Source organism: Pongo abelii, chromosome 5, assembly GCF_028885655.2.
Source record: "Pongo abelii isolate AG06213 chromosome 5, NHGRI_mPonAbe1-v2.0_pri, whole genome shotgun sequence".
Classification (NCBI taxonomy): Eukaryota; Metazoa; Chordata; class Mammalia; order Primates; family Hominidae; genus Pongo; species Pongo abelii.
Genome location: NC_071990.2, coordinates 42,906,610 through 42,927,391, shown reverse-complemented (window position 1 = coordinate 42,927,391; position 20,782 = coordinate 42,906,610). Strand labels below are relative to the sequence as shown.

General features: G+C 39.5%; 1 protein-coding gene and 1 non-coding gene across 10 annotated transcripts in view; both read right to left on the bottom strand.

The window, feature by feature from the left end:
- UBR2 (ubiquitin protein ligase E3 component n-recognin 2) overlaps window positions 1-20,782 on the bottom strand; it is a 129,001-nt gene that overhangs the window by 11,940 nt on the left and 96,279 nt on the right. For 4 of the 9 annotated variants that reach the window (XM_024248496.3, XM_024248495.3, XM_024248498.3 and 1 more), the window contains 13 exons: window positions 20,385-20,584; window positions 17,934-18,027; window positions 16,796-16,957; window positions 14,683-14,786; window positions 13,951-14,029; window positions 9,955-10,103; window positions 9,478-9,533; window positions 6,293-6,389; window positions 5,985-6,052; window positions 3,989-4,124; window positions 3,307-3,397; window positions 1,486-1,616; window positions 322-430 (listed from right to left, as the gene is read on the bottom strand). In XM_024248496.3, the coding sequence (XP_024104264.2) occupies window positions 322-430; window positions 1,486-1,616; window positions 3,307-3,397; window positions 3,989-4,124; window positions 5,985-6,052; window positions 6,293-6,389; window positions 9,478-9,533; window positions 9,955-10,103; window positions 13,951-14,029; window positions 14,683-14,786; window positions 16,796-16,957; window positions 17,934-18,027; window positions 20,385-20,584 (1,476 nt within the window). The other 5 variants (XM_063724799.1, XM_024248497.3, XM_054557504.2 and 2 more) reach the window with 4 other exon arrangements.
- LOC112133951 (U6 spliceosomal RNA) lies at window positions 15,952-16,058 on the bottom strand. Its single transcript, XR_002915550.1, has one exon. It is a non-coding gene; the product is annotated as a U6 spliceosomal RNA (small nuclear RNA).

Genomic DNA, 20,782 nt, shown 5'->3' with positions numbered 1-20,782 from the left:
TGTATGCCTGTAACCCCAGCTACTTGGGAGGCTGAGGCAGGAGAATTCCCTGAACCCAGGAGGTGGAGGTTGCAGTGAGCCAAGATCATGCCACTGCACTCTAGCCTGGGTGACAGAGCAAGACTCTGTCTCAAAACAAAAACAAAAACAAAAGCAAAACAAAACAAACAACAACAACAAAAGGCCTACTCATTATAGTTTGAATTATTTGTGTTGAATTCTACCAGGGTCATTACTTGAGAATTTTGCTACATATGTGATAACTAAAGTTTGGTTCCATAGAACTATTTAATACAACGAAGAAAAGTATATAATCATTACCTTTCAATCAGTGAATTCATTATCTCACTATTTTCTTGAAAAAGGCAAAAGAGGTTGTTTGGTAGGGAAAGATAGTTACATAAATGTTCAAAATGGCTTGTTCCAGGAACTGCAAATGAAGAACAAGAAAAGAGTGCATATAACAACTAAGGGCATATTCTGCGTGAGAGTTAAGCAACAGCAGAGCTTAAAAAAAGGATGAAAGAGTTCCAATTTGCCAGGTACATAACTTGTAGGAAGTTAACAGAATGGCATGTGGAAGGAATCCATGGAAAATGATGCAATGCATCGAGTGCAGTCAGGCGACTCCTACATCAAACTGGTCCCAATGTCCTGGTGTCTCGGCTTTATCATTTGCAAAATGGTGTGCCTGCACAATCTACTGCACAGGGTTATTGTGAACACTAAATGATAAAAATAATGTATGGGTGCTCTGGAAAAGGATCAACCAATACAGAAATGTAAGATGGTTTTACCACGAGACACGGATTTAAATACCAACTTTAATCATCACTGCAAATAATCTGGAAGACTAAACTCTTTTATATAGTTCCTAGGCAACTAGCAGAATGGAAATGCCAGTGGTCAAACTTTCAGAGAGTAGCACTGCATGCAGGTACTCTATGGCCAGTGCCAGGCACTGTGGGATACAGAGATACAGTCAAGTCCACCTTCATACTACTTTTATGAAATGAATCAAAACAGAATATGGAAAACAGCTATGAAAGGGCAAATCAATTCCCAGATTAAAATCAGATTTATGTGCAATTATGGGTATTCTAAATTTTAATGCTATGCATGTTTCAAGTTAAAAATCACTTGAAATTGTCAGTTTTCACCTTTTCAAATCTGAGGAACCTTGTTTATGAATAATACATAACTGAACGTTTTGACATCTGAAAGCAAAACTACGATCTTTACGGGAGAAGGGCTTTGCAGGTGTAAAAACATTTACACAGAAGTTTAACAGTCATTTACTGAGATCCAAATAAATGGAGACATATGCATAAACATACATTTTATGCTATAAACATGTACATCACCATAGTCAATTAGCTATGCTTTGAACTTTTAGTCAATTTTCATTTTTGCAAGTGATCTTTATATTTGCTGGAGTAAAGGATTACAAACTCTCCCGACATTTTGAAAGAAAGTATAAATTACCTTGAATGTCGGGTGGGGAAGGAACTCCATTTAAGTAATGAAAAAATAAAGCAGAACACTTCAGGAAAGGCATGATTCCAGCTCTGACACTCCTCCACAGATGCCAGCCGGATGGTATTTCTTTCAAGGCACTAAAAAAGAAAAAAAAGATTATTGCGAAATCTACTAAGAAAAGGTCACTGTACTTATAGCATAGTGTGAAAACAGACTTGACTGTCATTTGGAACTGATGGCATGTATGCTTAAAAGTTGTGAGTTAACAGGCAAGTGGGTGTGTGTTATTATAGGACACCAGGTATAAGTGGTGACATAGCCTCCAATGCTGTTATTAAATTTTTTGAGACGGAGTCTCGCTCTGTCCCCCAGGCTGGAGTGCAGTGGCGCAATCTCGGCTCACTGCAAGCTCTGCCTCCTGGGTTCATGCCATTCTCCTGCCTCAGCCTCCCGAGTAGCTGGGACTACAGGCGCCCACCACCAAGCCCTGCTAATTTTTTGTATTTTTAGTAGAGACGGGGTTTCACTGTGTTAGCCAGGATGGTCTCGATATTCTGACCTTGTGATTCGCCCACCTTGGCCTCCCAAAGTGCTGGGATTACAGGTGTGATGTTATTAAAATTTATAAAAGTAACATAGTGACATAAAGAGAAAATGTGGAAAATGAAAAGTTGTCCAGGCTGGACTCAAACTACTGGGCTCCAGCAATCCTCCCATCTCAGCCTCCCGAGCAGCTGGGACTACAGGCACATGCCACTGCACCCAGCTCCTAGGAGCTATATTTTAAATAGATTTATAATATTTTGGAACACATTCATCACTATATCAAACTATTCCCTTGCAAACACTTAGATTGGTTTCAATTATTTGCTAATATAAATAATATCAGAGTGTACATCTTTTTCTTTTTGAGACAGGGTCTCACTCTTTTGTCCAGTCTGGAGTGCAGTGGTGTGATGGCTCACTGCAGCCTTTACCTCCCTGGGTGATCTGACTACCTCAACCTCCTGAGAAGATAGGACCACAGGCACATGCTACCATGCCTGGCTAGTTTTTGTATTTTTTGGTAGAGACAGGGTTTCACCATGTTGGCCAGGCTGGTCTCAAATGCTTGGGCTCAAGCAATCTGCCAGCCTCATTCTCCCGAAGTGCTGGGGTTATAGGGGTGAGCCACCGTGCCTGGCTGGAGTGTCCATCTTTATATGCCTATATGTTTTTTTTCTACATGTTGAATTATTTTGTTAATGTAGGTTCTCAGAACCTACATTAGGTTAATGGGATAGTCAAAAAACAGACATTTTTATAGGTTCCTGACTTTACAGATTCTTGACATATATACTATTGAAAGCTAAGCAAACTACTGAATTGCTATTTGTAGCAAATCATGACTCTAACCATACATGGAATTCTAATAATTTCATTTTATTCCTGCCACTACTGAATATTACCTTAAAAATAAATTATGCCAATTTAACTTGCAGTTTTAAATTCCCATTCTGAATGAGACAACATAAGTTTTAGAGTATCAACTTTCCAAAGTACCTTTGATCTATCCTCTAGTCTCTGTCAGATCCTCTGAGCAAATGAAGTGTTCCACAGCCAAATAAATGTGGGAAGCTCTGCATATTATCACCTTTCTCCCAGATTTCCAATTATGTTAGTATATGAATAGTTCAGAAAAGCCCTGCAGATCACTCCACATCTTATTTTAAAAACACGTCAACAGGCAACAATTTCCCCTAATTAACAAACAAATTCCTTTCTCATGCTATAATCATCTAGCAATATTTAGGGAAATGCGTTATCATGTAAAGATAACTAACTCACCTTCCCGTATACTGGTGAAGTGTTTTATACAGAGCAAGAACTGCTGATTCTTCTTCACAAGTGGGATTTTCTTGATCCATGCCATTCTCTTCTGAAAGATAAGGAAATACTAGTACTCTGTATTTTCCAATTAAGTGCTATCAAAAGGACTGAAGACATTAAGCATGCAAATATATTCATAAACTCACATATAACATGAAATATTCCTAGAAAACATGCAAAATTGTAATCCCTCAAGTGAGAGCACAATATTGATCTCAATCAAACCAAACAGCCAGCTGGCATGTTTTAAGTAAAATCAAATAAATATAGTCTTTAAGTGTATGAAAAACAAGAATTTTGAATGCAAAACATAATTTAATGATGAATTCATGTGGGCATTAACAAACATGTAAGTTAAAACAAAATTGGCATTCTAAAACATAAGATTCTAAAAGATTTAATTACTATTCTACACAAATATTACTGAACGTATGAAATTAAAACTAGAAACATTCACATTACTAGGAAATTTTAAGAGGAGAAAGAAATGTTTCAAAACTTTTCGCATGAGGATACACAGAAAAAAATAGCCTTATTCATGTATTATTCTCATCCAGATACCTTTTCCTCTAATACTTTTTTTTAAACTCAGAAAACTGAAGTATTTCCTTCAAGAAACTGACAAAAAGGCAAGAGTTACCTGTACATGAGGTAAGTAAGATCTGTATGATGTGTGCCATAGTAACCAGATGGAAAATGTGAAGGTCTCCAGTGCCAAGGCTGATCCCTGAAAAATCCTGACACTGCAATGCAGGGAACGCAAGCACCAAGCCCACCTAGGCACCAAACATAGGACGTCAGACAGGTCGCCTTTCCTTTCACAGCTAAGCACATTTCCATCTTCTTACTTTTACTTTTATTTTGAATTTTTTTGAGACAGAGTCTTACTCTGTTGCCCAGGCTGGAGTGCAGTGGCGCAACCTCGGTTCACTGCAACCTCCACCTCCTGGGTTCAAGCGATTCTCCTGCCTCAGCCTCCTGAGTAGCTGGGATTACAGGCGTGCAACATCACGACCGACTTTTTGTATTTTTAGTAGAGACGAGGTTTTGCCACGTTGGGCCAGGCTGGTCTCGAACTCCTGACCTCAGGTGATCTGCCCACTTCGGCCTCCCAAAGTGCTGGGATTACAGGCGTGAGCCACCGCGCCCGGCCACATTTCCATTTTCTTACTGTGATCCCTCCTGAGTTCAGCTCCTCCCTTTAAGAAATCTTTGCTCTTAAAGAAAGGGTATCCATGTTAGAAAATCCAATAGGACTGGCTACATGAAATGACTTAAGAGTTACAGGACTCTTGATGGGCACTATGATTTCCTTAATCCAGTGGGTCCCCTATACATAGCTTATTGTTAACAAAAACAATATCTGAACTCTCTCCAGGACTGTAGGCAGTTGAAAAAACATGGGTTTTGGACCCATAAATATCTAGATATGAATCCTACCTCCTCCTCTTATGAGCTGTTTTACACAAATTAACATCTCTGATCAGGCCTCAGTTTTCCTATTGGTAAACTAAAGACAATAAGTTACATGTAAATTGTAGAGATGTAAGTGCGAATGTATGTAAAAGCTGGCAGGTACACAAATGCTAGCTCTGTTGGCCTCCTGCTGTCTGCATGGCAGTATAAGTGGTGGTGGTTTTAGTTGCAGCAATGAGAACAGTAACAGCCAGCATTTATTAGGAATATACTGCTCTAAGTGCATTACATGGATTAACTCATTGAGTTCTGACATAGTCATATAAAGTAGGTACTAACCAACTTAAAGGGGCAGAATCTGAGGTCCAGAGAATAAGGGCACAGCACTTGGGCCTGCTGGGTGTGGCAGTACACTCTGTATCCTGTGCAAGGGAACCCAGTTGAGGTAGGGCTGAAATTTGGCTACCCACTATTTGGATAGCTGTGTGTCTTAGCACCAGGATGTCCCAGCTCAGAGGACATACCTTTCCCTGAATTATAAGGGGCTTTCTGCTGCTAAGTAGTGTGACCACAGGGCTGTATCTGCCAGATTTTCGAAAATGTACAAAAGCACTGTATGGGCCAGCAGCAGTGCTGTTTTTTTTTTTTTTTTTTGGATGGGGTCTTGCTCTGTCATCCAGGCTGGAGTGCAGTCGTGCAATCTTGGAAACTGCAACCTCCGCCTCCTGGGTTCAAGTGATTCTCCTGTCTCACCCTCCTGAGTAGCTGAGATTACAAGTGTGTGCCACCACGCCCAACTAATTTTTTGTACTTTTAGTAGAGATAGGGTTTCACCATGTTGGCAAGGCTGCTCTCAAACTCCTGACCTCAAGTGATCTGGGGTGAGCCTCGCAAAGTGCTGGGATTACAGGCATGAGTCACCACACCTGACCCGTTGCTGGTGTTTTTATCTCTTTACAGGTTAAAAGCACAGAGAGGTTAAAATACTGACCTCAGCCATAAAGCAAAATAAGAGTCAGAGGATGTCTCGATAACCAGGTTAAGTCTCTCAACTAGGTTCCTAAATATTTTCTTTTTGAGGTTTCTCATAAAAGAATTATACTCAGAAGGGGTAAGGAAATCACATAACTCCTTCCTGTCTGCCACTACACTGTTCACCAAACCTAAGGTAAAGTTACATAGTATGACGTAGAAGTCCAAACAAACTGCACAATACCCACCAATAAATGAAACATGTCAATATCTAATATGCATGGAAGTTCCTCATGGCTGTCATTAGGCACCAGTGCTAGAGATTTAAAGAGAAATACATTAGCATATTTCATACGCCAACATATGTTAAAATGCATATAATCTGCTTTAAATTTACCTTCTTGCAAGACACATGAGAATTTATAAGCTAGAGCTTATATATAAGAAAACCAGTACTACTAAATATTTAATTCATTATTGAGAGAAGCTGTACCATTAAAAACAAAATTTCAGAGGATGAAAAATTACAACATGTTATAAATGTATTAATACTCACATGCAAAAAGTTTACAAAAATGTCCTTGCACCACTGAAAGTGATGCCACTGTCCAGTGTGCTGCGGCAAATCTCGTCAATGACCTAAGACAGTCATCCTAAAATAAAGAAACCAACACAATTAACAAAAAACCAACATGCAAAGCAGTTCTCTTTCAGGAATGCTAGTTCAGAGCACAGCTGGATGCACAATGAAACTGCTCTAGATGGTATGGAACTAGATCTATGACATCTCAATGACATAACTCTAACACAGGATAAATGGAATGGGAAATGTCTAAGTGTATGCTGAATAAATGAAATCTATCTCTTTGCCACCATGTTGCTGGTTTTCTCTGGAAAAGAAAAGAATATAGAATATATGCATCTGACAGAAAGCAAGGGACACTCCCAAGATGCGGATGCAGGCCAGGAGCGGTGGCTCACGCCTGTAATCCCAGCTACTTGAGAGGCTGAGGCAGAAGAATCGCTTGAACCCTGGAGGCAGAGGTTGCAGTGAGCTGAGATCACACCACTGCACTCCAGCCCGGAAAACAGAGCGAGACTCCATCTCAAAAAACAAATACACAAGCCAAGATGCGGATGCAGTATTCCTCTCTGTTTATCCTAAAGAGATACTCTAAAACACATATCTCTTATGTTTATCCTAAAGAGATACTCTAAAATGTGGATACTCTTCCTTAAAATGTAGAGTATCCTAAAGAGATACTCCAAATATTGGGGAAACTGTCCAAGAAGATGGTGGCACAAATGAGGGTGCCTGCAGCTATTAAAAATTGTTATGAGGACTAAGTAGCAGTAATAAGAAAACTCTTGATTTAAAGAATACAGCAGAAACAAAGCTACATGTGAGTACCAATTGTAATCAAGCATAAATATGCTAATGGAAAAAGATGGATATGTGATAAGTTGATGACTTTTTTCTTCCTGCTTGTTTTTTCATTTTCCAAATTTTCTGTAATGTTTGGTTCAATAAATATTGAGGTCCTACTATATACACTAGGTCTTGGTTCTGAAGATCTTCAAATAAAACCCATTCTCCCTCCTCCTGCTCTCAAAGAGCTTAAAGTCCTGGGGCAGGAAAGGAAGAAAGTGGGGAAGGAGGCAGGCATCACAGACGAGAGGTCTCTAACTCACAGTACATGGCTCAGAGGGCTTTCCAAGGGAAGGGAAAGCTTGAACAGCATCTGAAAGAGTAGCAGTCTGCTTAGGGTACTCTAGGCAGAGGAAATGGAATGTGCAAAGGCGTGGGAACTAGCATTGAGGAACTGGCAGTGATTCTACAAGTCTGGATCACAGGGGTGCGAACTGGCAGGAGGTGATAATGGGTAAATAGGTTAAGAAGTTTGTAAAAGTATGAAGAATATGAACAGGATTGCTTTTGAGGAGCCCCTCTAATAGTGTATTAGAGAAGGGTGAGATTCTGGGTAAAAACTGCTACGATAATCTAGGCAAGAAATGATATGGGGCTGAACCAAACAAGTAGAAGGAATGGTGAGAATTTGTCAGACTCTGCTGACCAACTGAATGTGAATGCCCAGGCTAAATAATGTATCTAGGCCGGGAATGGTGGCTCAAGCCTGCATTCTCAGCATTTTGGGAGGCCAAGATGGGCAGATCACCTGAGGTCAGGAGTTTGAGACCAGCCTGGCCAACATGGTGAAACCCCATCTCCACTAAAAATGCAAAAATTAGCTGGGCACGGTGGCGTGCACCTGTAATCCCAGCTACTCAGGAGGCTGAGACAGAAGAGTTGCTTGAACCCAGGATGCAGAGGCTGCAGTGGGCCGAGATTGTGCCACTGCACTCCAGTCTGAGAAACAGAGTGAGACTCTGTCTCAAATAAAAAAGACTTCAATTTTTTGGTTTCTCCTGGATGAATAGTGGTGAAATTAACTAAAACAGGGACTATAGGAAGAAAAATTAATTTGGATTGAATTTTAGGTATATGTAGGAGATCCAGGTCAAAAAAATAAAGCAGGCAGAGATAACCTAGGCCTAAGATAAAGATCTGGGTTGGAGATACACAGGTGGGGATCATCTGGATATAACTGAAATCAGAGGCATAGATGGGGCTGACCAGGGAAGAGTATTAGACGGCAGAACTCTGGAGGTTTAAAAATGACAACTGCAGGATGGAGGAGGGAGAGCGGGCTGAGAGGCAGGGGCCACAGCGGTAGAAAAAAGCCAAGAGTGTCACAGAAATTAAGAGAAAAATGAGCTTCAGAATGAAGAAGGAATGGAGAGAAATAAAAGTTTCAGAATGAGCAATTAAGCAGAGGTTTCAAAGACAAGGGCTAAAGAATGCCCACACAAAATGATAATCAGGAGATCATTTGGTGAACTTGGAAAGAGATATTTCATAGAAGTCAGAAAGTGTTAGAAGTGGAGCCCAGTTGCAGAAGTTGAAATATGAATGGTTAGCAAGAAAGTGGAGCTAGAATACACATTCTTCTGCTGCTTCTTTTTTTCTTTCTTTTTTTTTTTTTAAAGACAGGATCTTGCTCTGTTGCACAGCCTAGAGTACAGGGGCACAATCATGGCTCACTGCAGCCTCAACCTCCCCAGCTCCAGTGATCTTCCCAACTCAGCCTCTTAAGTAGTTGGGACCACAGGTACATGCCACGCCACCACTCCTAGCCAATTTTAAAATCTGTGTAGAGATGAGGTCTCACTATATTGCCCAGGCTGCAATTTTTTTTTTTTTTTTTTTTGAGACGGAGTTTCACTCTTGTTGCCCAGGCTGGAGTGCAATGGTGCAATCTCAGCTCACCGCAACCTCCGCCTCCTGGGTTCAAGCGATTGTCTTGCCTCTGCCTCCTGAGTAGCTGGGACTACAGGCATGTGCCACCACACCTGGCTAATTTTGTGTTTTTAGTAGAGACGAGGTTTCTCCATGTTGGTCAGGCTGGTCTTAAACTCCCGACCTCAGGTGATCCTCCCGCCTCGGCCTCCCAAAGTGCTGGGATTACAGGTGTGAGCCACCACGCCCGGCCTCCTGAAGTTTACTTAAAAGAAAGATTAAACCACAAACGTTACTTCTTTAATATCCTTTCAGAAAATGGGTTTTTACTATGAAAGAAGTGAATGTAGTAAGTAACTACTGCAGGTCCATAAGATTAAAAGCAGCAGAACCACCTAATTTCCACGCCCCACTATCATGAACTGAATAAACTGAGAACTTACCAGTCTGCAAGGTAAAGGACCAAACAATGGTTTATCTTCATCACTCAAAATTCTTTCTACAGATTAAAGATGGTTAAAATGGTAAATGTTAAGTTATGTATATTTTAATACAATTTTTTAAAAAAGGTTAAAAAAACCCCAATTCTACAGGAAGTACAATATTGTCAAGTTTCAGAATCTTCAAAGTCATTTCACAAGAATTAAATTTGGTTACAAAGTAAAAACGAACAGTACATTCCTTCAACTGACAAGAAGCTATAACCACCACCACCACCAAGAGTTCTCTGTTGCTGTGGTTAATTTATGAACTATCAATCTAGTATTTTGTCAGTACACTACATTTCTTGCTTCTAACTCTTTTTATTATTTCTTCACATTGTTCCCTCTTTAAACATTTCATTTAAAAACAAGATTCTACACCTAATTCATATCAACGAATGCTTGTGACTTATAGAGAAACAGCTGTAAATCTCTTACCTATGCTTTGGATGGTGTATGCGCAGCTACCCCAACACATTATGGGAACACGAGGATCCTCTTCATTGGGATGAACCTTTAGTCCCACCTTGTAGGTAGCAGTTCCAAATGTCGTTAGCATTTCTTTTATGCTCTCAGAATAAGGGTTCCTGAAGTAAACATGTATAAAATTAGCTCAGAACAATGTGTACATATCAATCAAATGGTTTGGTTTCTTAACAGCTCTTTGCTATATTGAAATTGAACCACTTAACATATATCCAGAGATAACTGTATGCAAAGCGATCAGAGATAATGCAAACTGCCCCTGCCTAAGAGGAGTTAGACTCTTTGACTTAGCAGGGGTGAGGCACAGGGCTGAAAACAGGGTGCTGGGCACAAGCCTACATACGTGAGATCCTTGACCCTGTTTCCCATCCTGAGAACATCAGCAATGTATACCCACTTCCACAGAGATTAGTTTTTCCAGTGAACAATCCTCAGGGGAAAGTTGTTTTTACACACTGACATTCGGGGGTCACCAAGCAAAAGACTGGAGGTGTCCTGATCACCTTACTGTGAGGCTTATAAGTCAGCAATCTCCAACCTGTCCACCAGGTATCCTTATGCTCATTGCCTTATGCTTAAATAGTTATCCAAGGACTAATAAACATTTAAGGAAAGCATCAAAGAGATAAACCAAAACAAGAAGCAGAGAAACAGAACTCAGGGAAAACAGAGACAATGCAGAAAGCAAAAAACTCATAAGAAAATTAGGTTATCAGTTCAAGAGGGGCAACAGTGAGCTAATAGAACTACCTCAAAGAACAAAATCCAAGAGAAAATTATTTAAGAAACAACATAAAAAATTCTCAGAAATGAAGGACATGAATGTTCAGATTCACTGGGTTTATTGAACACCTAGCAAAATGAATAAAAAAAGATTCATACACCAAGAAATATCATAGAAAATTTCGGAACACTGAAGAGATAAAGAGAATACCTTACAGTTTTCAGGAGTAACAGAGTTACAAGCCCGGATGCGGTGGCTCACGCATGTAATCCTAGCACTTTGGGAGGCCAAGGTGGGTGAATCACTTGAGGTCAGGAGTTTGAGACCAGCCTGGCCAACATGGTGAAACCCTGTCTCTACTAAAAATATAAAAAATGAGCGGGGCATGGTGGTGCATGCCTGTAGTCCCAGCTACTTGGGAGGCTGAGGCATGAGAATCCCTTGAACCTAAGTGGCAGAGGTTGCAGTCAGCTGAGATCGTGCCACTGCACTCCATCCTGGGTGACAAAAACAACACTCTCTCAAAAAAGAAAAAAAAAAAGAAGTAATAGAAAATAGAAGTAATAGTATAGTAATAGAGTTATAAAGGAACCAGGCATGGTGGCTCACACTTGTAATCCCAACTACTCAGCAGGCTGAGGCGGGAAGATCGCTTGAGCCCAGGAGTTCAAGGCCAACCTGGACAACATAGAACCCGTCTCTAAAAAAGTTAAAAAAAAAAATGTGGCTGAGTGCAGTGGCTGATGCCTGTAATTACAGCACTTTGGAAGGCCGAGGTGCGCGGATCATCTGAGGTCAGGAGTTTGAGACCAGTCTGGCCAACATAGTGTGAAACCCCGTCTCTACTAAAAATACAAAAATTAGCCAGATGTGGCAGCTCATGTCGGTAATCCCAGCTACTCGGGAAGCTGAGACAGGAGAATCGCTTGAACCCGGGATGCAGAGGTTGCAGTGAACTGAAATTGTGCCACTGCACTCTAGCCTGGGTGACAGAGTAAGAACCTGTCTCAAAAAAACAAAAATTTACAAAGGGACAAGAATTAGAATGGGATTAATTTCTCAATGGATATAGAATTTAGTAAAATAAAGCCTTCAAAATCTAGATAAAAAGTTACTTCTACCCTAGAATTCTATACCCAAACTATCAATTGAGCATATGATCAAAATAAACATATTTTCGAACATGAAAATATACCATCCAGGTATCCTTTCTTAGGAATCTGCAAAAAGAGCAAGTACTTAAGAAAGAGGAAGATACTCAATCCAGAAAATAAGAGCAGGGCCAAGAGAAGTGACAGCTGTGCCCCCTCCTGACTGCAGGAGAACAGAGGCTGTGTGGGGGAAGGAGGGACCCAGCAACAGAAGATCATCTGACAGATCTGAGCACTTAGAAAAGTTGTTAGGAGGCCAGGTGTGGTGGCTCACGCCTGTAATCCCAGCACTTTGGGAGGCTGAGGCGGGTGGATCACCTGAGGTCAGGAGTTCGAGACCAGCCTGGGCAACATGGAGAAACCCCACCTCTACTAAAAATGCAAAAATCAGTCAGGCATGGTAGTGCATGCCTGTAATCCCAGCTACTTGGGAGGCTGAGGCAGGAGAATTGTTTGAACCCGGGAGGGGAGGCTGCAGGGAGCTGAGATCACGCCACTGCCCTCCAGCCTGGGTGACAGAGCAAGACTCTGTCTCAAAAAAAAAGGAAAAGAAAAAGAAAACTTGTTAGACATTGGACAGATCTACTGCACCATTCAGAAAAAAAAAAAAAAAAAAAAACATACATAGAAAACAAGTACATGAAAAAGACAAGGTAACCATTAACTATAAGAAAGACAAAACTGAGCCTGGGCAACAGCGTGAGACTCCGTCTCAAAAAAAAAAAAAAGACAAAACTGTACAAGAAAGGAAATATAATTCTAATTCTAATATGCAACTTGTATCAGCAGAAACACAGTTATTATAATGTAAAAACTGACAACTAGATTTAACCAAAAATTGTGGAATAATTTACCAGTCAACAGTGAAGATACTGTCTAATCAGAAATATAGAAGTAAACACTAGAAGTGACAAATAAAATGACAGGACTGGGGGAGTGTGGCAGACAGAAGATTGAAGTTTTTTCTTTTTTTTTTTTTTTTTGAGATGGGGTCTTGGTCCGTCGCCCAGGCTGGAGAGCAGTGGCACGATCTTGGCTCATTGCAACCTCTGCCTCCCAAGTTCAAGCGATTCTCCTGCCTCAGCCCCCCAAGTAGCTGGGATTACAAGCGTGCACCACCACGCCTGGCTAATTTTTGTATTTTTAATAGAGACAGGGTTTCACCACGTTGGCTAGACTGGTCTTGAATTCCTGACCTCAGGTGATCTGCCCGCAGTGGCCTCCCAAAGTTCTGGGATTATAGGCGGGATGTTTTTTCTATTCAAGTCTTCTAGGTCTGTGTTTATTGAGTTACTTGGTACATGCCAGGCACAGCTTTCAGGTAGCTCTACGTACATTATGTCACTTTATCCTAATAACACCTATGAATTATCCTCACTTGACAGATGAGGGAATTGAGGTACAGAGAGGTCAAGCAATTTGCCCAAAGTTGCACAGCTAATAAGTGGTGGTGCTGGGAACTGAATCAACCAGTCTAGCTCCAGAATCTATGCTATACCTTGTAACTAACTGGCTATGGGGTAAAATAGGGTGGAAAATATTCTGGTTTTAATCCTGGGTTACTAAGAGCTTGGTTAGGTCATTAATAGAAATTTTGAAGTCAGACAGAAGTGCGGGATTCACTGGGGAGGCTGAGCAGTTTGTATTTAGAATTAATGATTAGATGTTGTCAAGGAGAGCCAGGTAAAGAAAGGGGTGTGGCAGAGGTCAGCAATGCTGACTAGGAGAGGGTGGTGAGAGTTAAACATGCCACATGGTTCTTAGATTTTTTTAATGGACTGCAATAAATACCATCATGTAATGCTTAAACTTTTGTTGTTGTTGTTGTTGAGACAGGGTCTCACTCTGTCACCCAGACTGGAATGTAGCGGTGCAATGAAGGCTCACTGCAGCCTCCACCTCCGGAGCTCACCCTATCCTCCTGCCTCAGCCTCTGCTTAAATCTTAGAACTAAAGATCAGTATCCTATAACATTTTGCTCCCTCGCTTGCCAAATCATATTCCTCCTAACTGCTGACTTAATCTTTCATTTCAAATGGGTCAAATATTAAAGGAGTAAAATAATATACTCACTTAGGACGAAAATCAGGCCTGAACCTTTCAGGGAGCTGTAATTCATCCACATTTTCTGAATTCTTTGTAGAGGCATTATCTATAGAAACAGGCATTTTATACTATTATTCAATAGATGACAATATTCCTAAAAGTACAGCCATATAGGTCAAAGAAATTAAAAAAAAAGGAAAAAAATTCCCTAATAAAAACTGGCATAACAACCATATGAAGCATGAAAACATTATTGCTCTAGTTGACCAAGGCCCTTTCTTAACTATGCTTTTCGTTATAGTACAGCCACTAAAACAAAAACAAGAGTAGCTATTCTGTTTCTATGAAAACCAATGATATAAATCCTGTTCGTACTACGTTCCCACAAGGTCATAAGTACAGTGCATGGTCTATGAAACTTGGGAAGCCTTTGGTAATGCCAACAGTAAGGTGAGTTAGCCCACCGAGAACTAAAGCTAGCTCTGCAACACTCAGTTACATCTCCCCCACCTCCAGAAGCTCTTCAATAAAATGGGGGAATAAGTGAGAAGTGTTTATTAGAAACTTCACATGAGCTTGTGTGTTTAAGGAATAAGGAGTAATGCAGTAAAGTCAAATTTAGTTTATTAAGACAAGGAAAATTAGAATGAGTCAAAATTTTAAATGGGAGGTTTCACTTTTAAACAATTTCTTCTGGAAATACATTTTCTGATGACCTCGGACTTCAGGGAAAAATGAAAACAGGTTACCAGAACTTACTAGGAGTACTTTCTTCTTTCCTAAGAAACTGTAATGCTTTTATTTGCTGAGATATTGTTCTAATCCACTGAGTCAGATTTGGTTGGTCTGAAAAATTTAACCTGCTAGAAAAGATTATAGAGAGTATTTAGTGTTTTATTATTGTTCCTTAAGATACAAAAGACTCCTTAAATGATCACAGGCATATTTTAGACACATTCCAAATATTAAAAACAAAAAGGATAGGGGAAAATTTGTTGCATTAAAAAAAAAATCAGGATATTGGCCAATGGAAATGAATATATTATTTGTCAATATGATAGTAATAACACTGTGTATTAAAAATCTCACTCTTCAGTATTGGAATTTGCTAGAATTTCTTAAGCATCATAATCGCTATCACTATTAATATCTACCAAGTGCTTATTATGTTACAAGCACTTAGTAAAGAATTTTACTGTAAATATCTTACGGTATTAGACTTAATCCTCAAAATATCCCTCCATTTTGTTTCAGGTTATTATTTGCATAGGTTGTATTCCTATGTTGTATTATTTGTCTAGGTTGTATTCCTATATTTTGTAATAGGTTTTATTATTGTCCCCATTTTACAGATGAGGAAACTGAGGTTTAGAGCTATGTAACTTGACTAAGGCCGAATAAGGGACAAAGCTAGCATTCAAACTTGGCTCTGTCAGATTCCAAAGCCTGTGTTCTTTTTATGATTGTATTCAAATATGACTAAACCATAATTGAATCTCATGGGCAAAACCCAAAAAGTGGACCAATAAAGTGACAGATGAAATCCAACAAGGGTGATTTCTTCTTATACACAGTTAATCCTCCATCTAACAATAATTAATTTCTTTATCAGTTCAAATGCAGATAAAACAGTACCATGATATTCTTTTATAATTAAAAAGCATGAGCTTACACTAAAATCTACTAATATTTTAAGAACATTTTGTGGTAGCATAGACTAAGAACACCAAAGCTTGAACTCCTAAAACTGACGAGAAAAAACTGACTTTGCTTTGAACTGAATTCAAATAACACAGAAATGGATCATTTATACTCACATAACTTAGTATTTGTGCATGCAAGGTAGATAGCATAATTCTACATTGAGAAATGAAGTTCAGATTCGAATAGCAGACATTATCAAATTCATACTTGAAATGAGTATGTCCAATAATCGTAACTAAAAGCATCCAAAAAACTGAAGTTACAGAAATTTTCCATTTCCTTTTCTTATTTTTTTTAGTCTGCTAGACAAATTCTAAAAGAGCTAAAAATATGGAACACTTCACGAATTTGTGTGTCATCCTTGTGAAAGAGCCATGCTTATCTTCTCTTTATCGTTCCAATTTTAGTATATGTGCTGCTGAAGCAAGCACTTATTTTATTTTTGAGACAGGGTCTTGCTCTGTCACTCAGGCTGAAGTGCAATGGCATGATCAAAGCTCACTGCATTCTTGACCCAAGCGAGCCTCCCACCCGAGTCTCTGAAGTAGCTGGGACTGTAGGCATATGCCACTACATCCAGCTAACTTTTTATTTTTTGTACAGACAGGGTCTCACTATGTTGCCCAGGCTGGTCTTGAACTCCTGGGCTCAAATGATCCTCTCACCTTGGCCTCCCAAAGTGCTAGGTTTATAGATGTGAGCCACAACGTCCAGCTGAGATTTTTCCATTTAAAATATACCAACAGATTTTCACTTTTTTGCCTGGTTCTTAAAACTATGAATGGCCAGTACATTGCAAAAAGTTTTATTTGATTTTTAGACTGTCCTATAAAGTCAGTTTGAGTTGTTCCATCTCCCTCTGCCAGTTTACTGAGCATCTCTTGAAAAGTGTATGGGAGATCTTAAAAGTAGGGTCCCTAGAAATAAACCAGATACTTGGTTTTCATAGGAATTTTATAGCTTAGAAACTGTTAAATTTTCACCTGTTCCTCTCTGAAAACTAAAATCACATTCCACAGGTCTGCTAGAAGAAAATGACTAGAGTTTGGAAAGTATCTGGAAAACACTATGCAATTGCCTAGACTAAGTTTTCCTCCCTGATTTATTATTTCATTATCTTCAAAGCAAACTATTGCTTTGTAATAGGTTGTCATGAGCCAAAACTTACTTGTTAAAAATATTTCTTGGAGGAAGCAGCAGAGGAATAACAGTATTACTCAAGCATTCACAAAGGGGGCAAAGGAATTCTCCGTTTTCTACATCATAGCTTGTATGTAAGCGTAATCTCTGTTGCCTTCGCTGTTCTTTAGCTTGAACGGAATCAAAATACCTTTACAATTAGAGAACATGAGGTATCAAAACGATGGTAATTTATATAAATGACAGCCACAAGCTTCAACATTTTAAATAATTTGTTTCCACAAATAGTTCAAAAATGAAAATCTTAAACTAAATTATTTTTAACACGATTTTTGAGTGATTTTAAAAATCCAAATGGATTAAAAGTTCTAAAACAGGAAAATAAAAAAAAAAGACCGCCATGTAAAAAAGCATTCACAAAGCAGCAACAAAAATTTCTCGGTGCCATTGTTCTCTTGCCACTTCCCCAAGGCTGGTGGCTTTTTTTTTTTTTTTTTTTTTTTTTTTTTGAGATGGAGTCTCGCTCTGTCGCCCAGGCTGGAGTGCAGTTGCATGATCTTGGTTCACTGCAACCTCCACCTCCCACATTCAAGCAATTCTCCTGTCTCAGCCTCCCAAGTAGCTGGGACTACAACGTGGTGGCTAGTTGTTGGGGGTAGTTCATGATAACTGGGTGAGCGTAGTTCTAGAATAATAGTATTATTGATTTATTGGTTTTGCAGAAGCATAGGAAACACCAAGGTAGAACAAATTCAGGACATCTCATCACAGGGAGCCATTACAATTTTGGGAAGTAACAAAGCAAGTACTAACATCTATGGAATCAAAAGTTGTCCACCCTGGACCCAAAGAAAGACAACATTACCCTTCTAGAGTTTATCCTACTGTAAAAACCCTTTTCTTCATCCACAGACTGATACAGATCCACTTCCTTCTTTGGAAGATATAGAAGAGACTTGGATATAAAGCTAAATTAAAAAACATATCTGACATATGCTTTACATCTATGACAAGGCAAATAACTTTTGTTATTTATTAGGCAATGATACAGATTTTTTCAACATTTTTAGTTCTTTTCCTTTTTTCTAGAATGAAATTTCCTCTATTTTAAAAATATTGAGCCCTTAGATAAACTTCTCTTGACAAATATTAAGAATATACATTACCTTTGCCAACAATGGGCATGCATAATGTGCCCACAGCTACTAGTGTGTGTTCCACAAGACAGATCAGGGTGCATGAATAACGGATCATATTTTTCTGTATTACAAAACAACAACAACAACAAAAAAACCAAAAAAAGTGAAGCATTTAATTTTCCTATAACAAATGTGTAACTTTAAATTGTAAAATCCTTGATAAAGACTTGTAAATTTGAAATGAAATGCTAGTTTATTCCTCCGAGATACCAATAATTTATGCAACACCTTGGATTATTTAGAAAGTAGGACTCTCTAATTTTCACCACCCACAGCAAATTAATTAAACATTCTCAAATTGTAAACTGAAATTAGAACTATGAATTTAAATATATCCAATCTTTTGAACATTTCACACTTTCAGGGTACTGAGATATTCCAATTCCTCCCATCATACCCCGAGCTCCAGGTAAAAGAGCTACTCTCTTCATGGGGCTGCCTTATGTGCGTTCAGGGCAGCTGGGTTACAATGATCTCTAATAAAAAAATGTTTTGGCAGTAATGGGGCGCCCCCTAGAGGACAGACTGCCTAACAACACTCATACAGCGAATAATCACATCAGAGCCAAAGTGACAACAAAAAATCTAAGCACAGACCAGATCAGATAGGGGAAAAAAAAGTAATTCAGAGTCTTCTGTCCTGGTGCTAATTTTTATATTCAAAGGGGATGAAAAATCACGAAACACAAGATGGATGTCTGGCTTCTTTCAGAATTTTTTGAATTCTTTATATAAATTGGTATAATCTTAGAAATTTCCTAACACTCTAGAAAGAACTACTTTTAATTTGCTTTAATAGTTTTAATTTGCTTTAACACTAGAACAGTGCAAATGTCAAAGCATTAAGAAAATCCACTTATAGGCAGCTAATGCTTTTTCTTCAGGAAGTAATAAGTTAAATAAAATTAGCAACTTTGTCTTTGGCCTGGAATGAAATTATAAAGCACCTAGTTTAAATGACTATCTTTTTTTTTTTTTTTTTTTTAAAGACAGTCTTGCTCTGTCACCCAGATTGGAGTGCAGTGGCACGATCTCGACTCACTGCAAGCTCTGCTTCCTGGGTTCACGCCATTCTCCTGCCTCAGCCTCCCAAGTAGCTGGGACTACAGGTAACTGCCACCATGTCTGGCTAATTTTTTTTTGTATTTTTTAGTAGAGATGGGGTTTCACCGTGTTAGCCAGGATGGTCTTGATCTCCTGACCTTGTGATCTGCCTGCCTTGGCCTCCCAGAGTGCTGGGATTACAGGTGTGAGCCACTGTGCCTGGCCTTTTCTTTTTTTTTTTAAAAACAAAAAAACAAAAAAAAACACACACAGGGTCTCTGTCGCCCAGGCTGGAGGGCAGTGGTGCAATCTCGGCTCACTGCAACCTCTGCCTCCTAGGTTCAAGCAATTCTCATGCCTCAGCCTCTTGAGTAGCTGGGACTACAGGCGCGTGCCACCAAATTCAGCTAGGTTTTTTTTTGTACTATTAGTAGAGATGGGGTTTCGCCATGTTGGCCAGGCTGGTCTTGAACTCCTGACCTCAGGTGATCCACCTGCCTCGGCCTCCCAAAGTGCTGGGATTACAGGCATGAGCCACCATACCCAGCCTAAATGACCATTTTTAAAGATGAAGCAGACCAACCTTTCATAAGTAGGATGCAAAGACTTTCTTTATAGAGAGAAGGCAACTCTAAAAGTGGGCTCTCAAACCTCCTTTCACGCTGCAGTGTGAAAGGCACTGGTTAAAGCAGTGCTCTGGGAATTCCCAAGACACAGTTCCTACTCTCAAGAAGTTTACTGGGTATCGCTGAAGCACACGCACACAGAGCACAACCTACAAGCAGAGAAATAAATGTGTCTGTGGTGGACAAAATCATGTGCAGACTGGATCTCCCTGCTTTACTCCCTCAGTTGCTGAAAGAGGGCCCTCAACTGTCCTGCACGGTAATCTGTATCCCAAGAATCTGCTTTCTGGGGAACCCAATCTGTGGTGGTATTACTATTCTAAATCAATTTGGCTCAAGGATTGCCTCTTACATAGGTAACTCTCCATCACTGTTCTCAGGAGATTCCACTCAGGCTCTATCAATAAGACAAAACAATTATTATTTCAGTGTGTCAACAAATGACCAGGACTTTGCAAGTGTACTGAAGGATGGAAAAGACTGTGAAATGCCAAAGTATGATAATGTTACATCACAAAGAAAAGCTTTTCTTTGAATCCCTGCTATTTATCAGCTATGTGATTCAGGTATAACTTTCTGGAGTGGTTCCACATCTGCCAAGTGGGGAAATCCTGCCTAAGTTACCTGCCAAAGATACCATCCAAGTCTATGGAGTTATTTTTAGGTTTAAAAAATCTCAATGTATCACCAACCACATTAACTGGCAGTTGTTATTAAAAGGGAAGATGGGGATCTAGCTAAGACTTACCTGGATCTTGAATAAATTTACTTCTGTTTTTTGATAATACAGTTGATCTCTGAACAAACGCTGCCAAGACCATTGCCCTGCTTTCCACTTTAACTTCTTGCTCCTCTTGACACAATATACATGTAACGAATTGTCTTTGTTCAGGAACCTGAGTTTGTGTGGGGCCCAGTGCTGTAAGTGTCATATCTGAAGCCACAGGGCTGCAATACAAAGGTTATGAATATAATTAAAATGATCCCAAAAACTTTCTATATAATCACAAAATAGCAGACTACAGGTATGTATGTGTGTGTATGTATATGTGTGTGTGTGTGTGTGTATATATATATATTTATTTATTTATCTTTTTTTTGAGACAGAGTCTTGCTCTGTCACCCAGGCTGGGGTGAGTGGCACAA